At 37.8% G+C, this 19,729-nt stretch overlaps 1 protein-coding gene and 1 long non-coding RNA gene across 5 annotated transcripts in view; one reads left to right on the top strand and one right to left on the bottom strand.

Annotated features, from left to right (window-relative positions):
• Positions 1 to 1,497, top strand: part of LOC137652385 (uncharacterized) — a 77,979-nt gene extending 76,482 nt beyond the window's left edge. Inside the window, exon 3 of the long non-coding RNA XR_011046266.1 lies at positions 1,188 to 1,497. This is a non-coding gene — a long non-coding RNA (uncharacterized lncRNA). The remainder of the gene's footprint in view (positions 1 to 1,187) is intronic.
• LOC137652383 (trichoplein keratin filament-binding protein-like) overlaps positions 1 to 19,729 on the bottom strand; it is a 73,900-nt gene that overhangs the window by 29,144 nt on the left and 25,027 nt on the right. For all 4 annotated transcript variants that reach the window (XM_068385764.1, XM_068385767.1, XM_068385763.1 and 1 more), the window contains exons 5-11: positions 19,456 to 19,682; positions 10,818 to 10,946; positions 7,727 to 7,859; positions 7,148 to 7,248; positions 6,714 to 6,819; positions 5,254 to 5,415; positions 1,491 to 1,634 (exon numbers count right to left, since the gene is read on the bottom strand). In XM_068385764.1, coding sequence (XP_068241865.1) covers positions 1,491 to 1,634; positions 5,254 to 5,415; positions 6,714 to 6,819; positions 7,148 to 7,248; positions 7,727 to 7,859; positions 10,818 to 10,946; positions 19,456 to 19,682 — 1,002 coding nt within the window. The remainder of the gene's footprint in view (positions 1 to 1,490; positions 1,635 to 5,253; positions 5,416 to 6,713; positions 6,820 to 7,147; positions 7,249 to 7,726; positions 7,860 to 10,817; positions 10,947 to 19,455; positions 19,683 to 19,729) is intronic.

Here is a 19,729-nt window from a genome sequence, read left to right as displayed (position 1 = left end):
AAAAAGCAACATTGATATTGTTATTTCTGGATTTCTACTTAATTATATTATGCAGCCATTACTGTATGCAGATGAAAGTTCTTTTCCCTCCATATTTCCAGTTATTTTAACATTTAAGGTGATGCAAAATGATTGCTTTTAATCCAATCAAGCTTTTGGTTTTATAAATTTTTTAGAGTGGTTGTATATTTTTGGCACTGCAGACAAGGAATTTCAGTTTTGCCAAGTTCCAGCTCATGTGAATGTGCCAGGAAATGAAGAGGCAGCCAGACTAGCTAAAGAAGCTGCAGACAAATTACTTTCAAGTACATATTCATTATTGTGTAATTAATATTTATGTAATGTAGTGCCAAATGATCTCTTAGTGATGTTTGACAATGACAGAATTCTGTGAACCAGAATAAAAATATCACTATAGTCAATTCTTTTTGGTGATCCAGATTTGCACTGACTCACAGGGGTCCCCTCTTAGCCCAGAAAAGTTTCTCGATTGCTGATTGGTTGGACAAGATAATTCTAACCAATCAGATAGCAGGAAACTTTTCCGAGCTAAAAGGGCATCAATGTGAATCAGTGCAAATGCGCCTCATTAAAAAAAAATCGAGTATAGTGCTACTGCACCTCCTTAGAAATAGGACAATATGCCATGAAGGTGGAAATTGCTCTCTTGTAGACTATGAATTTGGCACAAGTTCTTATTCTGCAATGAGTATTTGGTCCCCATGAATGATCTACTAACTGAATGGCCCACTATTGGGGATCTCTGAGAATGATTTCTCTCGGAAGCTAACGGTGAGGATGTCAGGAACATTCTCGCCAGGATTCTTGGACAAGATGTTGTGTATGATTCCAGTGGCCTTTTCAAATTCACATTGGATGCTGGCCTTCTTAATAAACTTTAAATATATATATAAATGAAATGTTTTATAAAATTATTTTTTATGCATATTTTCTTCATTATTAATTTGTAATTAATCTTACTCCCATTGGCATCAATAACCATTGAAGTTATGATACCAGATAATTACTAATCATTCATTCATTCTTTACTTCCAGTGGCGTAGGCAATTGTTTAATTCTTTCATATATGCTTATGCCCTTTATAAACATTTTCTGTAGTTTTTGTCCTTTCTTGTTTGTAAGCCTACAAAGAATTTAAACTTCCATAATTTTTTTTCTACTTTCAGAGGTGACAGTTGATAAAAAAGACATAGGAAGCAATGCACCTGGGCCCAAAAGGATGCTTTAAGGAACATTTATTATCACCAGCACTTCTGCAGTGTCACTTGAGGATTACAAGGAGGTGGTGCAGTACCTCCCTAATAAGAGATGCTCAGGATCCCAAATTAATGTTGAACTAGCTATGAAACAAACTACACTCAATAATTTCAGTGGCTTTTCTCGGATGAAAGTAATTGAAATGTTTTTTTAAAAGATTTCTGAAAGATTTATGCTCATTACAGAGCTTCAAATTACGAATGGTAACTTACCGGAGGTGCATATTGCGGACCCCATAATTGTTGCATTTGTTGCTCCAGACGTGCAATTTCATTGCGATGTTCTTCAAGTTTACGCTCTTCATCTTGACGATCTCTCTTGAGCGATGTAATTTCTTGTGAAACTCGTGAAGGAAGCTGAAATTACATGAAATTAACTTTAAAGAACATCACAACATAAGTTTTACAATCATACAATGACCTACCCTCTTATGCAAGGCACTTTAGCTGCCTCTATTTTACATTGAATGTCAATGAAGAGACAGATTAGTGGAATAATCCCTTGTAATCCTTGGAAAATAGTAATAGGATTTTAAAATATTAATTACAGTATTTCAATACTTACTCAACATTTATTGTGCTATGCATTTTGCAAGTGCAGCTTGGATGACAAATTAAAAAAATAGAGGATTAGTTATGGGTTTTTATGACTAGCCCTTCTATACCTATACATAAAGAACTACTATTAAACTTCATGGCAGCAAGATGCTATCTTGAACCACTTATTTTCATTTTATATCAACAAGATATGCAGAGGAGGGTGGTATTCAATTAAAATTAAAATTCCCATTTTAAGAAATCTGTTTATTTCGATAAGTCTTACCAGCCATTCATTTGTGCTGATTTTCTCATTGTCCAGGAGGTGGGATACTAGAAACTATAAGGGTTGTCATAAAAATCCACTTTGAAATAGGTAAATAACAAAAATGTTGATTCAACCCTCAGACTTGTTCCGAGGCAATGTGACATTAATAGAGGTCTTGTAACTTCTCTATTTCCAATAAAATTTGAGAACACTTAATGCCAAGAACTTGATTTACCTTTAGAGTACTACCCCACCACAAGGACTACCACCAACGAGAACCAAATGAAGTTGAGTCAACAGAATATTTATTAAGTCAAACTCCACCACCTAGTAGAAAAAACTATACTCATTTTTTTCTTTTTAATGAGGTGCATTTGCACCGATTCTCAGGGGTGCGCTTTTAGCTCGGAAGAGTTTCCTACTAGCTGATTGGTTGGACAAAATAATACCGACCAATTAGATAGTAGGAAACTTTTCCGAGCTAAAAGGGCAATCCTGTGAGTTGGTGCAAATGCACCTCATTAAAAAATATGGAGTATTGTCAGACATCCTTAACTATGGATTCTACAAAAATACATGATACTATAATTAAAAAAACATCAAATATCATTTAACAGACAAGTATGACCTTAGAAACAAAGCATTTAATGTTTTCAGTTACATTTGGAAACAAATTTTGGAAAAGAAGTACACTGAATAAATTCACTTGAAGCAATTTGTAAAAAAACTATACCCATCTTTAAAATAACTTCCTCAGTGGATTTATTGTGCAAAAATCACATTAAAGTTAGTTCGCTCTTATTAAAAGAGCCACTAGCTTCACTTTTGGAATTGATATAATTTATTTTACTTAAATGTGCCTTCAACCCAGATGTTGATACTCCAACACACTGAAACTTTATGACATGTATAACACTCGCCTTCTCTGTATTTCTTCAAAAAGTGCTGCCAAATATTTGACTTTCTTTGAGACATTTTGAGGGCATTGATGTCAACTTTATGGGACAAATGCTGAAGAAATTGCATTGAAATTGGAGAAAAAGACAAACATTTATGACAATGCTTAGGTACTGTATTAACAACCATTTTAAAAATCGGTAGCTGAAAAATCATTTTCGCAAATAACATCAAGCTTTTAACAGGTAATAATGTATCAGTAATGCTATTGACCATCAAATTTTGTAAATAGGTAATTACCGGTACAGTAATTCATTACTGGTGTTCGAACCCTAGTGCGTACAGTCATCCTTCATGGGCCCAGTATTGAGATACAGTACCTGTTCATTGTTCCGAGACCTCAGTCTTATGCTGCAGTTTCTCTCAAGTGTGCATGACAGCATTATCTATATGTATTGACAAATGAAGTTAACCATGTGATTGGGTATTAAGTGCGTCAAATCATGGCTCTAAATAATTCTTAAGTGAAGTGTGCATTGGCCTTAAAGGTAAAAAGTCTTGTCAGGTGTTGGCCCCAGTAGAGATGGTAAAAATTCCTGATTTAACTGGGAAAATGAATAAGTTTAATGCTGAAGTTCCCAGCAGGTATGAGAAGAATTGGCCTCTTCCACCGCTAAAGTCTGTGCAATGCTTTAATTTAGTGGGTAGTAGGTTGGCCACAGCCACCTGTTGAGAAATTACCGCTAAATAGTTATTGGGTCGTTTGACTAGTCACACAATACTACTTTGGATCCTTCTCTCTGGTTACGGCTCATTTTCCTCTTGCCTACGCATACATATTTACATATTCTGCTCTGTCCTCATACACCAGACAACACTGAGATTACCAAACAATTCTTTCTCATTCAAGGGGTTAACTACTTCAATATAATTGTTCAGTGGCTACTTTCCTCATGTTAGGGGTAGAAGAGACTCTTTAGCTATGGTAAGCAGCTCTTCTAGGAGGACGACACTCCAAAATCAAACCATTGTTCTCTGGTCCTTGATAGTGCCATAGCCTCTGTACCATGGTCTTTTACTGTCTTGGGGTAGAGTTCTCTTGCTTGAGGGCACACACTATTCTATCTTATTTCTCTTCCTCTTGTTTTTTTTTTTATAGTTTATATGTGAAAGATTTGTTTTGATGTTGCTGTTCTTAAAATATTTTATTTCAATTGTTAATTACTTCTCATGTAATTTCCTTATTTCCTTTTCTCAATGGGCTGTTTTCCCTGTTGGAGCCCTCAGGCTTATAGCATTCTGCTTTTTCAAATTAGTGTTGCAGCTTAGCAAGTAATAATAATAAGGTTACGTGACAATGTTTTAATAAAGACGGAGAGTTCATTAAACATACAGTATGTGTAATGGACAAGATAATGATAAATAGATTGAAGCACATGTTATAGCAGCAAGCCTTGATTCTACATACAGATTTCTTCACTAAATAATTTTAGTGAAGAATTAAAACCCTTTGCAGGGAGGGGTCAATAAATCTAAGTAGAGGTGCAATTCCAAAAATATTAAAAATACTGCTGAATTGGCATCTGCTAACGGAAAGGCATCACTAGCATATCCAACAAGATTAAGAAAAATTATAAAAAAGGCAAATACAAATCCTAGGAACGTTTTTAAATGTGAAGAGATGGATTTTTTAAATAAGAAATGCCTTATAAGAACTATACTTATGGATTTTTGAAATAAGAAATGCCTTATAAGAACTATACTTATGGATTTTTTAAATAAGAAATGCCTTGTCAGAACTATACTTATGGATTTTTTAAATAAGAAATGCCTTGTCAGAACTATACTGTATCCCCAAAAGGGCCAAACATGTGTTCAGGATTAGCTGACCTTTGTTCTTTGTGGCTATGCGGTGGGTCACATAATAAAGTCAGACAGTGTTTACCGCTATAAGAACCCATGTGGCTCGAAGGATAGAAATAAACAGATGTCTCCTGTTTTCTGGCCAGCCTACACCAAGACCTGGGTCACTGGTATTTCCTTCAAGCAGTGGTTCTCAATTCAAAACAATACTGACAGTGAAGAGTTTATATACCAAAAAATAATTTCACACTTCATGGTGAATGGTGTTAGCATCGGTACCATTTACACAAATAAGCCAACATTAATTTGTGGACTTCTTATTGGGATGAACAAAACTGATCAAATAGATGAAAACACAAGCAAATACTTCAACTAGCATTTATAAGAGAAAAAACTGCTCATGCTACTTACCTGGACTTCTGACCCTTGGCTAGCTTGTTTTCTTCTCTTTTCAGCATCTTGTTCTTGTTGGTGTATCTGCTCTCGAATTCCTAACATTTCATACTCTAGCTGATCCTTCTCAGCTCTGATGATTGTGCGGTCATGAGTGTTCTTTGATAAGTTTTCTTGTATCTGAAAACATAAAAATATGATAAAGTTCAATCTTTTCTAAAAATAGATTCTAACCAACATTTTTTGTTCCATAAGAAACTAAATATTTTCACAAACCAATGAAAGAGAGAATAATATCACTGTTAAAGGTAGTCACATGTTATAATTAAAGATATTTTCTGAAAGGATAATTGGATCACTAAAATCAAAGGCTAATTTTTCAAACAATGAAGTTTTCGTAAAAAACATATCAATGCAAATTTCCTAATCCCAAAAATATAGCACAGCCAATCTCCTAAGAATGGTACGTTATAGCACAGGCATTGTATCTAGCATATTACTTTTATATATACTGTACATTCTTTACTGGGGGTTATTTTCTTTGTTTTTAATCTTAAGAGAATATCTAAACCTAATAGTAATGATTTTATGTAGAGATCAATTAAATTAGTTGAAGTAGACCTTCATACAAGATCAATTTGAGATTAAAATATAGTACCGACAAATTTAAGTAAAAAATGTGTTATGGAAGTTCCCACAGTAGCCTCTCTGATTACAATGAAACAATAAGTACCCTATCAAAGCACCAATGTAACATCTTACATCACATATCAGGAATCAAAACAAGCATTACAATCAAAATAACTATCTCTATACACGTGGGATTTAGATACGGATTTTATGGGTTTTAGAAGGTTTAAACTATTGTCATTTTAGGATTGTTACCAAGTAGCTTTAAATGATGCCTTATACACGTTAATCTACTGCAACTATATTTATGAATGACATTATACACCCATATACTATTGCTATTTACTGTTGTCATGAGATGATGATGATGATGATGATTATTACTGAATTATGAAAGACTTATTACAGCCTAATGAGCCCACTGAGTTAAATTATTACTCACAGTCCTACTACATGATTTTCTCATGAGAGTTGATAATGTGAGCAAGGTAAAGTTAAAGAATTTGAGAAGCATGAAAAGATTATTCAGAGTAGAGGCAAAGTAAAGGGAAGAAAGTAAGGCAGCTTGAGCTAAAAGAATTCTGTAAAGTGTAAAGAATATGTATCACCATCTACCCACACAGGTTTCCAGGAGATATTGCATTATAAAAGCACAGTACTGGTGATCAAGCTTTTTCATAAGATATGAACTCAAGTAAAAGAATGGTTGACATTGATAATCCCATGTGTGGCTTTTGAAATAAATTTTGAGTGGTCACAAGGGTGAAAATGAGAAGTTACATATCAAAATACTCGATGAATACAAAAATAAACCTACTAAAATAAGCACTATGATAAAAACACACTACCTGATTCTGCAAACCCTTGAGTACATCAGTCATCAGTTTGTCACGGGCATGCTGTTCTTTCTCCCACTCTGCTTTCCGGCGATGCCAAAGCCGTTCAGCTTCTTCGCTAAAGGCACAGAAAAAAAAAATTGAAGGCATTTTCATATCAAATACAGTAAATATCATTATGATCTTACTAATCTCAAAAAAAAATTATCGTGATAAAAGTACTATATATTTTTGCTCACAATGACCACTATAGTACCAACATTAACAAAAACAAGCATGGAGATAATCAGAAGTTACACAAAAATATCTGGTTTCTACAAAGATACAAAAATTTTCTATGATGCAGCTGACAGTTAAAGGTATGTTTTTAAAGTAAAGCCTAAGCTAAAATTAACTTGTACAGTATGTGTCTGAGGACGAGTTATTCTGTCGAGAAGTGAATTTACCTGAAAAGCAAATCATATTCTTTTTCTCGCATTGCCTCAAGACGCCGTTGTTCTTCTAGGACTTTCTTCATCCACTCAGTTTCTGTTATACGTTGCTTCATCTGCAATAAGATGTATTGTCTTACAACTTGAGCCTTTGAAGAGGAAGTACTGAATAAATTTCTAGCAAAAATCTTATTTTCACATACTCTATCCCAAAAGAAAGAAATTATAAATACCATGAATTGCAAAATACACTTTATGAAATCTAAATATATTTGCAATTTTAAATATTTTCCAATACAAACTTATAATATACAGGGTGCTATATATACATCTACAAACTTTCATAATACAATACTTAAATTCTCATCTTTAAACTTGTTTAACCAGAAAGAAAATTAGCCAGAATTATGTGTTGTCTCAAATATTTTTTTTTAAATTGTTCTTATTGATGAAAAGTATATGTTCAAAATGCAGTAAAAACTGAAATCATGGAGGTATCTGATTTTGGCAAATGTTTTCCAAATTCACTCTTTATCCTACACAGGAAACAACTAAGTTAACATTTGATTGTATGCAGCAGAGTCAGTCTCAAACCTTATCGTCTTGAGATTCTGACTGAAGGCCTCGCAATAAATCTTCCACAATGCCCTCATCTTCCAACAGCTCCTGCTGAATATCTGCTGCCTTCTTCTTGAGCTTCAACTGATACTGACGAGCCCAAAATAACCTGAAATTTAAAAAGGGATAACAAAAATCAAACATTTTAGATACAAGTCATTCTGTAATAAAAGCAGAGAGAATATAGCTTCTACCCTTCCTTTCTATATGCCAAGAAACAACTTTTGAATGCTATAACTGTACTAAAAATTCAACCTCTAAATTTACTTATGTGTACTAGAGAGAACCTTAACCCTTTTACCACCAAAGGACGTACTGGTACGTTTCACAAAAGCCATCCCTTTACCCCCATGGACGTACCGGTACGTCCTTGCAAAAAAATGCTATAAATTTTTTTTTTCTTCATATTTTTGAGAATTTTTTGAGAAAATTCAGGCATTTTCCAAGAGAATGAGACCAACCTGACCTCTCTATGACAAAAATTAAGGCTGTTAGAGCAATTCAAAAAAAATATACTGCAAAATGTGCTGGGAAAAAAATAACCACCTGGGGATTAAGGGTTGGAAATTTCTAAATAGCCTGGGGTAAAAGGGTTAATTGTCACTTGATATAAGAAATATTGAATAATTCTGAAGTTCCATAATAAGTGACTAAAGAGAACTCTCTTACTACATCATAAACTTTACTCATTGCCTAGTCCTACCATGGCAAATTGGAATGAAAATGTAAGATTTGTATTCATAAAACATAAACAGTGCTTAGAATTTGTGCTTTCGACATAGTATAAACTTTTTCAACCTTAGAGTTCTCTTGCTTGAGGGTACACTCGGGCACACTATTCTATCTACTTTCTCTTCCCATTTTTTGCTGAAGTTTTTGTAATTTATTTAGGAAATATTTATTTTAATGCTGTTTCTGTTCTCAAAATATATTTTTCCTTGTTTCTTTTTGCACTGGGCTATTTTCCCTGCTGGGGTCCCTGGGCTTATAGCATCCTGCTTTTCCAACTAGGGTTGTGGCTTAGCAAGTAATAATAATAATAAAAAAAAAATAATAATAATAATAATAGTATCATGACTATAAGACTACAAGACTACTATAGGTGGTGTATTGACCGCATGAAAACAGCGGACTTACCCTTTTACCCCCAAAGGACGTACTGGTACGTTTCACAAAAGCCATCCCTTTACCCCCATGGACGTACCGGTACGTCCTTGCAAAAAAATGCTATACAAATTTTTTTTTTTTATATTTTTTATAATTTTTTGAAAAAATTCAGGCATTTTCCAAGAGAATGAGACCAACCTGACCTCTCTATGACAAAAATTAAGGCTGTTAGAGCAATTTAAAAAAAATATACTGCAAAATGTGCTGGGGAAAAAAATAACCCCCTGGGGGTTAAGGGTTGGAAATTTCCAAATAGCCTGGGGGTTAAAGGGTTAAGGGTGGAGAGAGATTTTTTTAAAAAGTTCAGCAAATTTTACGGTGAGGAAATCTCCGCTGTCTCTTATCAAATCATTGTTAGGCCATCTTCTCCGGCTCTTTGTTTCTCTTTATGTCTTTTAAAGTTAGTTTTACTTCTGTTACTTATGGCACCAGCTCAAGTGTTTCTTTATTTCTATTGGCAAAGCTATTTCTTATATCACTACTGTATAGCACTGTATAAAAATCCTTGCAATTTTTACCTTTCCATCTTTTTTGCTGATATTTCTATTTCATACTTTAAAGCAAATATCTGTTGGCGCTCTGTTCAAAGTGTTTATTATATATACAATAATACCCTCCTTTACATCAGTTAAACAGATCTTAGTTAGCTACTACTTTACATCACTCCTTAAATATTGAATACAAAATAAAATCCAAGTTAAGTCCTTTTATTTGGCCTCACGTTGGTTAATAAATAAAAAAAAAAAATAACAATTAAGTACTGTACAGTACAGTAATGTACCCTACTTCATACTGAAGCTTTATTGATAAACGTACACTGTATGTCTTTTGTAAAATGATAGCAGGTTGTTCATACATTTTATGTTCAGTATGTGTATAGGGTATGGATAAGTCACTTTATAGGGTGATAATCCAACCTACATAAAATAATGATTTACGTTGGGTCTCTTGAAACCAACTAACGACTTAGGGCAGGGCATTAATGTGTGGGTGCATAGATATATATCTTCCCTGTGCAATAAAGAGCGAGTGTCTGGTTATATATATATATAAATATATTTTTTCCAGTCACACTGAGAGGCACTGCCAGACGTATAACTACTCGATCTCTGCCCGTCCCTTGGTTAGGGGAAAGGGGGAGTACAGTAGTCATAACCTGGTAAGAGGAGGTACCTCTGGAGGTACACTCAGAAACCACAACTGCTGTGATGTAGTTAGGAAAGGGGGAAGGGGTTGTGGCAGGATGTAAACAAGGGTTGGTTCTGTGTGTGTGTGCATGGCATGTATGTACATACCCACCTAAATATTTAGCTGTTATTTTTATGGCCTGTATACACCAGTGCATATAAATATATATATATATATATATATATATATATATATATATATATATATATATATATATATATATATATATATATATATATATAAATGAATAAATGTATGTGTGTATATATATATATATATATATATATATATATATATATATATATATATATATATATATATATATATATATATACATATATGCATATATATACACACACACACACATATATATATATATATATATATATGTGTGTGTGTGTGTGTGTGTGTGTGTGTGTGTGTGTGTGTAAAAATCTACCCAATTTAAGTTAATTAGCTTATGATTTATTACCTTTCACTTTATGGTTGTGTGGATATGTCCATGTCTATACTGTACTAGAGCTATATCTAACCCCTAATACTGATTAGGGGAATATAGTCTCAAAGTATTATTGCCTTTGGGTGTAAGTTATACCAAAGTAAAGTGAATTTCATCTTAAAGAATATCTGTGACTTGATATTTGAATTATAAAATATTGTACCAGCAATGATGTGTAAGTTACAGACAAAAATACAAAGCTCATATACTTACTCAAGTTCTTTCCTTTGTCGCAACTCCTTCATCCTTACCCTCCGCTGATATATTTCATGGAGGCGCAGCTTTTCTCTCTCTAAGCCCATTTCTTCAATTCTAAGTCTATCATCTCTCTTTTCTCGTGCTCTGTCAAAATACTTTGTCTATCAAAAGAGTTCACATATACAGTATATACAGTGCAAAAAAAGAGCCACAACAATCTAAATTTCGTACATCAGATTCATAGGAGAGTATATGATAAACACCTTTGCCCATAATAATTAACAACAATCATATTTCAATAAGATTAAATATTAATACTGTTACAGTATTACTACTACTGTACAATTATCCTACAGTAATTCATAAAAAGTATACATTCTTATGGAACACATCAAAAGGGAACAAACCTGCAACAGAATAGAATATTCATACACGTACAGTATATGGTAAAATAATAAGTGAAGGAAGGCTTAGAAATTAACACTCATATCAAAAGGCAATAAATATATACATACAGCTGTCCTGACTTATATGATCACTTGCTATATGGTTTTGGCCTATAGGATACTCACTCCAAAAGATCAAATATCAAAAATGAAATAGTCTAAGATTTTGTTATCCACAGTCCCAACTTTTTAAACTGAGTTTTTAATGAGGAGAAATGCAAAATACTGTAACTGTTCAGAACAGTTAAAATATGTGGGTTTACAAGCTAGACATCAATCTGTATCTAACAAACTGTGAAACATACCCTGCCCCTCCATCTACTTGTCGTCTTTGTGTTGAGAAGTGAATTGGTACAACGTGATTACCCTAAAATATTTAATGAGTACATAGTTATGAACCTTCTGATCATGTCTTCTTGGGAAAGTGCAAGCACCTGGTTAGATACTTAACGAGTCTGTAACAAATGATAGGATGTAAGTATCGTTGTGAGGGATCAAGAGCTAGCCTAATCAACAGGCCTTCAGAAGTAGGATGACATTGTCAATGCAAATCAGAAAGAATCTTCTTTGGCTATGGAATGAATTACCAAAAAACTTTTCTTCATGGAGAAGATGGAGAGGTTCCTAGTCTCTTGTGTTCACGATACAATTTGAAAAGGGATTTGTGCATCCATCCACATGATAACAAGCCTTTACCTTACCTGTCAACTTATGAGATTCAGTTCTGAGGCCTCAATTTCAAGACAACATTTTCTCTAAGTGCCATGTTCATTTCATAATAACAATGGGAGGTAGTGCTCAGTAGGTTGCCAAGTTCTTTTTGGATACTCCAAAGAACTATATTCATGATAATGGTTTCACTATCAAGTAAGTCTTTTGGACAGGTCAGAAAGAGCTTTTCTACCAAATGTTTAACACGATTTGTAACCAGAAGAAAAAAAAATGATTGCATACTGTATAGGTTCAAGGCAGCTAAGTATCTCATTTAAACCTAGTATTTCCATTTAACGATGGAAGAGGTTTGACTGGTTAAGTTTCAACTTCTTAGGTAGTACAAAATGAAATATAAAACCATTAACCAGCTCTACCTTCTTTTACATGATACTCAAATCATCCCAAAAGGCCTTTGAAGTCTAGTGGCCTAATACAGAGCTGTTGTATTTGCTTCTCATCCTCATCTAACATATGGCCCTAAGGATCATCATGAGGTTCAAGACTTATGCTCAGTAGAAAAATGTTATTTTCCTTAGTAAAATAAATTTTTGAATATACTTACCCGATGATCATATAGCTGTCAGCTCTGCTGCCCGACAGAAAAAACCTACGGGCGGAATACGCCAGCGATCGCTATACAGGTGGGGGTGTACATCAACAGCGCCATCTGTCAAGTAGGTACTCAAGTACTCGATGTCAACACAGAACCAATTTTCTCCTCTGTTCCACTGGGTCTCTATTGGGGAGGAAGGGTGGGTCCTTTAATTTATGATCATCGGGTAAGTATATACAAAAATTTATTTTACTAAGGAAAATAACATTTTTCAATATCAAACTTACCCGATGATCATATAGCTGATTCACACCCAGGGGGGTGGGTAGAGACCAGCATTACATGTTGACATTATGAGCTAAGTATTCCGTATTTCATTTTAGCAGTTATTCAAAATAACAAGCATAAAATAAATAAGTACCTGGTAAGGAAGACGACTTGAACAATTACTCTGCCTTTTTAAGTACGTCTTCCTTACTGAGCCTCGCGATCCTCATAGGATGCTGAGCGACTCCTAGGAGCTGAAGTATGAAGGGTTGCAACCCATACTAAAGGTCCTCATCAAAACCTCTAATCTAGGCGCTTCTCAAGAAATGATTTTGACCACCCGCCAAATCAAGTAGGATGCGAAAGGCTTCTTAGCCTTCCGGACAACCCAAAAATATTTCAAGAGAAAGATTAAAAAGGTTCTGGAATTAGGGAATTGTAGTGGTGGAGCCCCCACCACTACTGCACTCGTTGCTACGAATGGTCCCAGAGTGTAGCAGTTCTCGTAAAGAGACTGGACATTCTTAAGATAAAAGACGCGAACACTGATTTGCTTTTCCAATAGGTTGCGTCGAATATACTTTGCAGAGATCTATTTTGTTTAAAGGCCACGGAAGTTGTGACAGCTCTAACTTCGTGTGTCCTTACCTTCAGCCAAGCTTGGTCTTCCTCATTCAGAAGGGAATGAGCTTCTCGTATTAACAGTCTGATAAAATAGGATAAAGAATTCTCTGACATAGGCAAAGATGGATTCTTAACTGAACACCATAAAGCTTCAGACGGGCCTCGTAAAGGTTTTTAAAATAGAACTTAAGAGCTCTTACAGGACATAATACTCTTTCTAGTTCATTTCCAACCATACGATAAGTTTGGAATATCGAACGATATTGGTCAAGGTCGAGAAGGCAGCTCGTGTTTGGCTAGAAAACCAAGATGTAGAACATGTAGCCGTTTCGGATGAGAATCCGATGTTCTTGCTGAAGGCATGAATCTCACTGACTCTTTTAGCTGTGGTTAAGCATATCAGGAAAAGAGTCTTAAAGGTGAGATCTTTCAGGGAGGCTGATTGAAGTGGTTCGAACCTGTCTGACATAAGGAATCTTAGAACCACGTCTAAATTCCAACCAGGTGTAACCAAACGACGCTCCTTCGTGGTCTCAAAAGACTTAAGGAGGTCCTGTAGATCTTTATTGTAGGAAAGATCTAAGCCTCTGTGACGGAAGACTGATGCCAACATGCTTCTGTAACCCTTGATAGTGGGAGCTGAAAGAGATCGTTCTTTCCTCAGATATAAGAGGAAGTCAGCTATTTGAGTTACAGAGGTACTGGTTGAGGATACGGATACTGACTTGCACCAGTTTCGGAAGATTTCCCACTTCGATTGGTAGACTCTAAGGGTGGATGTTCTCCTTGCTCTAGCAATCGCTCTGGTTGCCTCTTTCGAAAAACCTCTAGTTCTCGAGAGTCTTTCGATATTCTGAAGGCAGTCAGACGAAGAGCGTGGAGGCCTTGGAGTACCTTCTTTACGCGTAGCAGACGTAGCAGGTCCACCCTTAGGGGAAGAGTTCTGGGAACGTCTACTAGCCATCGAAGTACCTCGGTAAGTTATTCTCTCGCGGGCCAGAGGGAAGCAACTAGCGTCAACTTTGTCCCTTCGTGAGAGGCGAACTTCTGCAGTACCTTGTTGACAATCTAGAACGGAGGGAATGCATATAGATCTAGATGAGACCAATCTAGTAGAAAGGCATCTATATGAACTACTGCTGGGTCCGGGATAGGTGAGCAAAGTATTGGGAGCCTCTTGGTCATCGAGGTTGCGAAGAGATCTATGGTTGGCTAGCCCCAGGTGACCCAAAGTCTCTTGCATACATCCTTGTGGAGGGTCCAATATGTTGGAATTATTGTCCCTTCCTACTGAGACAATCTGCTATGACATTCAAGTTGCCTTGGATGAACCTCGTTACTAGTGAAAAGTCTAGACCTGTTGAACAGGAGGGGAGGTCACTTGCGAACTCGTACCATGTCAGAGAGTAGGTCCCTCCTTGCTTGGAGATGTACGTCAAAGCAGGGAGTTGACCGTGTTCACCTCCACCACTTTGCCTTGAAGGAGAGACCTGAAGCTTTTCCAGGTCAGACGTACTGCCAGAAGCTTCTTGCAGTTGAAATGCATTGTCCTTTGACTCGAGTTCCATAATCCCGAGCATTCCCTACCGCCTAATGTCGCACCCCAGCCTACGTCCGATGCGTCCGAGAAGAGAACGTGGTTGGGAGTCTGAACAGTCAGGGGAAGACCCTTTCAAAGGTTGATAAAGTCCTTTCACCAAGTCAGACCAGACTTTATCTTTCCGGAAACCGGGATCGAGACCGCTTCTAGCGTCTTGTCCTTTTCCAGTGAAAAGCTAGATGATACAGAAGAGGACGGAGGTGTAGTCTTCCAAGTGACACAAATTGAACCACGGATGACAGTGTCCTAACCAGACTCATCCACAGCCTGACAGGGCAGTGTTCCTTCTTCAGCATCTTCTGGATGGATAGCAGGGCTGGGGGTTGATCGTCTTGTTCAGCAATGTCCTCATCAGAGGGTTCCTCATCCGAAACTGATGAGGAAACGGCAACGGAGTGGGCAACGTCTGACTCGCTGAATCCGGTCGCACTGGTGGATGCGTGACGGAGCCGGACACAAGATCATGGTACTGCTGCACAGTCTGTGAACTGTCAACCATGGGGACGCGAGGAAGTACAGCGTCAACCCGAAAATGTCTAGACTGTGTGGGTTGTGCAGTCAACCCCCTACCGGGTTGCTGAGGTTGCCGCACTGCGTCACAACAAGTCACCTCTGCTGGTTGTTGAACGTCTTCCTAGTGACACACTGAACGTCCACAACCACCTCCGAGAGTCGCTTAACGTCAACGTGCGACTGGCAACCCACACTGGGTCGCACCGGTGGAGGAACCATCTCAACTGGCGGACGTGAGTAGGATACCCCAGCCTCAACAGGGCGTACAACCAACCGGTAGGAAGGTTGTTGGCTAGAAGGTTCTTCTCCGTAAAAAATCCTCTATCAAGGACTAAGCTTGGACTGCATGTCTTGCAACAAAGCCCATTAGGGTCCATGGGAGCAGGTGTGGCAACAGACGGGGTTAGCGACTGAAGCGGAACCATTTACCATCCCTGGAAGCATTGTTATGCTTTAATTAAAGTCCATAGGAGGCTAAGCAGCTTAAGGCTCTTCTCCAAATGACAGTCCTCAAAGGAATATCAAAAGGAGGGAGAACAGCACTTTCTCATCTACAGGAACCATGTCCGAGAAAAGCTAGGTTATCTCAGTGAGGGTCTCACTGGTGCATAAGCAGCAGACCAGAAGGCAACGTTATGTAACTGCTTGACAGTCTGTGAACTGTCAAAAACTGAACTGTCAACCACAACAGGTGCGTGAGGACATACAGCACTGGTGCATTAGTAGCAGACCAGAAGGCAACGTCATGTAACTGCTTGACAGTCTGTGAGCTGGCAACAACCAAAGCTGTGTGGGGAAGCCTCAACTCCTGACTGACTAGTCTGCTGCGGGCGAGTGGCGGTAACCACAGTGGGTTGCGGAGGCTGACACACCGTGTCAAAACACGGCAGCCTGTGGTAACTCACGCACGGCAACGGAGTGCTCCGTGTGTCTGTGGGAGTCAGCATGCGTCTGGCAGGGTCGACTGCGCATGGGTGGAGGAGCTCTCACAACAAGAGTGTGGGAGCAGGCAGCCATGCTGGGCGCACAACCGTGGCAGGTTGTAGGTAAACGGGTGCATCGTCAACCTTCTCCGCAGTCGGAGTGTGGGAGCAGGCAACAACCAAAGCGGAGTGGTGGTGCGTGGTGGGGACTGCCGTGGGTTGCGGAAACTAACGCATCGCGTCAAAACACGGCAGCTTGACTCCACCTTCCCACTGCTGATGCGGTAGCTCACGCATGTTAACGGAGGGAGCCGCACGTCGGCTAACGTTAACATGCGTCTGGCAGGGTCGATTGCGCATCGGAGGTGGAGCTCTCCGCAGCCGGAGTGTGGGAGCAGGCAGCCTCAGCGTGAGCTGGGCGCACAACCGTGGCAGGTTGTAGGCTAACGAGAGCAGTGTAAACCTTCCCCGCACGAAACTCCTGCATAACCGCAGCTAACTGAGTCTGCATAGACTGCAGTAAAGACCACTTAGGGTCTACAAAAAAAACGGCAACAAACGGAGCCACTGTCCGTTATGACTGAGGGTCTAAAACAGCTGGTGCGGCAACAGACGGAGTTACTGCCTGTTGCGGTACCACCTTGCCTCTCTTGGGAGGTGTGCAGTCGTCGGATGACTGCAGCGAGTCCGAACTGACCCAGTGGCTACACCTAGGCCGTTGGACTTGCGCGGAAGGGACCGACTTGCACTTAAAAGCTGCAAGATCTGGTCCATGGTTTCTACGAGAAACCTCTTCCGCAGACGAGGAATAAATGGGCTCTCTCGTCTTTGTGTGGGTGGGGCGATCTCACGTCGGCAACGTGTGTAGATACCCCCGAAACCACGGAGGGAAAAACGTCTGTTCGTCGATCAAGGCCTGTGGAACCCATAAGTCGTTCGACATTACTTCTCCCCTGGGCTTGGGAGCTTGTAAGAGGTCCCGGACTAGGTGAACAAATGGCACGAACAGACGAACCCTCGGACGCAACACTGTTACACTTTGCGCATATCACTTTATCACTTTTGATTTTCTGTTTGCACTTATTTCACTGAAATCGAAACTTTAACTGATTTCTACCTGAAACACGCAATCCTATCCTTCATTAAAAGGTAGTAATTGCGAAAACAGTTTTACAATGCAACAGAAAAACATAAATAAAGATAAAGAATTCAGTGGCTGGAAAAGAGACTAAACACTAGATCCAATAAACTACGTTTACAATCTCTCACCGCATAAAGCCTGGGAACAAGAATAAAACTCTAGAAACGTTTTACCTTCTTCCCCTACAGCGACTAGGGAGAAGAGTAAAAACGAATTCAGTGGCTGGAAAAGAGACTAAACACTAGATCAAATAAACTACGTTTACAATCTCTCACCGCATAAAGCCTGGGAACAAGAATAAAACTCTAGAAACGTTTTACCTTCTTCCCCTACAGCGACTAGGGAGAAGAGTAAAAAACGAGAACAACGTTACCCGCTTGAACGAAACGTTTATTCTCCTCTCTCTCCCTCCGTCTCTATCTCTCTCTCTCTTCTTAGCAACTGAGAGAAGAGCCCAATTATATATCGTTAAAACATGTTATTTGCTAAAGGAAAAAACTGAAAGGTTTCCCAAATAAAAAGTTCCTTTATTTAGAATTTAAACCATTTAAGCTAAGAAAGAATGAACGAAACGCTAGAATCGGTTTACTCTTACTGCAACGTGAAACCGTGATACACTCTCTCTCTATCGTAACGATAGAGCGCATGTTGAACGTTCTGAACGTCAACAACTGCGGAGACTAAAAAACTAAACGTTAGTTCATCTTTGAAAATTAAAAAAGTATTAAATTCTTAAAAGGTTAAATACGATATGACGGGCTCAATGTTAAATAACTTCGGTTCCAAGTAAGGACCGCCTACTATTAGGAAAGATCGCATATAAACAAACATAAAAATTAATTTTTTATAAGTTTATAATAAATGGAAAGTTAATCGAAGAGGCCTATAAAGGCGGAGAGATATAAAATAAATAGATCTACTGTATAACTTGTTAAGCATAATTACCAAAAACCTAAACACACTTCCGTCTAAGGGAAGGGTCGGCCATTTAAAAGTGAAAGAGAGTCCATACTCTCTTCGTCACCATAATTAAATCTATCCAAAACGAGTTCAAGTTTTGAAATGAAGATAAAACCCCTGCATAGCGAAAGCTCAAAACTGGAATAGTGTACTTCACCAAATCGTTGTGAAAATAACTCCAGTTAGGGACGGCGTATTAAGTAGGTCCTGCCATTGGCACGACAGAGAGAAAATTGGTTCTTTGTTGACATCGAGTACTTGAGTACCTACTTGACAGATGGCGCTGTTGATGTACACCCCCACCTGTATAGCGATAGCTGGCGTATTCCGCCCGTAGATTTTCTGTCGGGCAGCAGAGCTGACAGCTATATGATCATCGGGTAAGTTTGATATTGAAAACTATAGTTTAGTCCAGTTTCTTGATGCTATCTCTAATAAGACAGTTGAAAAACTTCAACATAAAAGGTGCTTTCAAGTTATACTCACTGAGGCTTTGAATGAAGGGCATGGAGTCCAGCCCTCTAAATATTGAACTAAATTGTTTTCCAGATTTGTTTTCCAGATTTTGATGGAATAACTTTTAAAATATAAGACAGAGCTCCAAAGTCATTAACACAGAATAAGAAAGAAAGAATAAAAAAATGTTCTACCTGATATGGTGCACTTACTCGGTAATAACAAATCCATCCATAATAGTTCTAAAGTTATTTGAAATTTTTAACTAAAATTGTGTACTAAATTTGAGTCTTATGGTATGTAAAATCAGGGTCTGTATCTATAAATATAGACTACTTAAGAAATAACTGATTCCTTTTTTTGAATATCTACATTTGTTAAAAGTTGCTACTTTACATGTTATGAATTATCAATTAATAAAAAAAAAAAAAAAAAACTTTCTGAAGAATGACTCACTTCATTTCTTCAATCTGGGTTTCTAACTGAACCTTCCATTCAGCTTGTTTCTTAAGCCTTTCTTCCTCAATCTTTCTTTCCTCTTCTTCATGTTTCTTTTGCAAGGCTGCCGCTTCTACTTCTGCCTTTCGATTTTCTTCCATTTGACGCCGTTTTTCATCTTCTTTCCATTGCCTTTGATCAACCCACGCCTCTTGGACAAAATGTTTGAACCTATCTGACTCCATCTAAAGAGCAAAAATAATCTGATGTGGTAGAGCTAAAAATAATGAGC

Source organism: Palaemon carinicauda, chromosome 13, assembly GCF_036898095.1.
Source record: "Palaemon carinicauda isolate YSFRI2023 chromosome 13, ASM3689809v2, whole genome shotgun sequence".
Taxonomy (NCBI): domain Eukaryota; kingdom Metazoa; phylum Arthropoda; class Malacostraca; order Decapoda; family Palaemonidae; genus Palaemon; species Palaemon carinicauda.
Note: the sequence above shows the minus strand (reverse complement) of the source record. Positions and strands in the feature narration are given on the sequence as shown.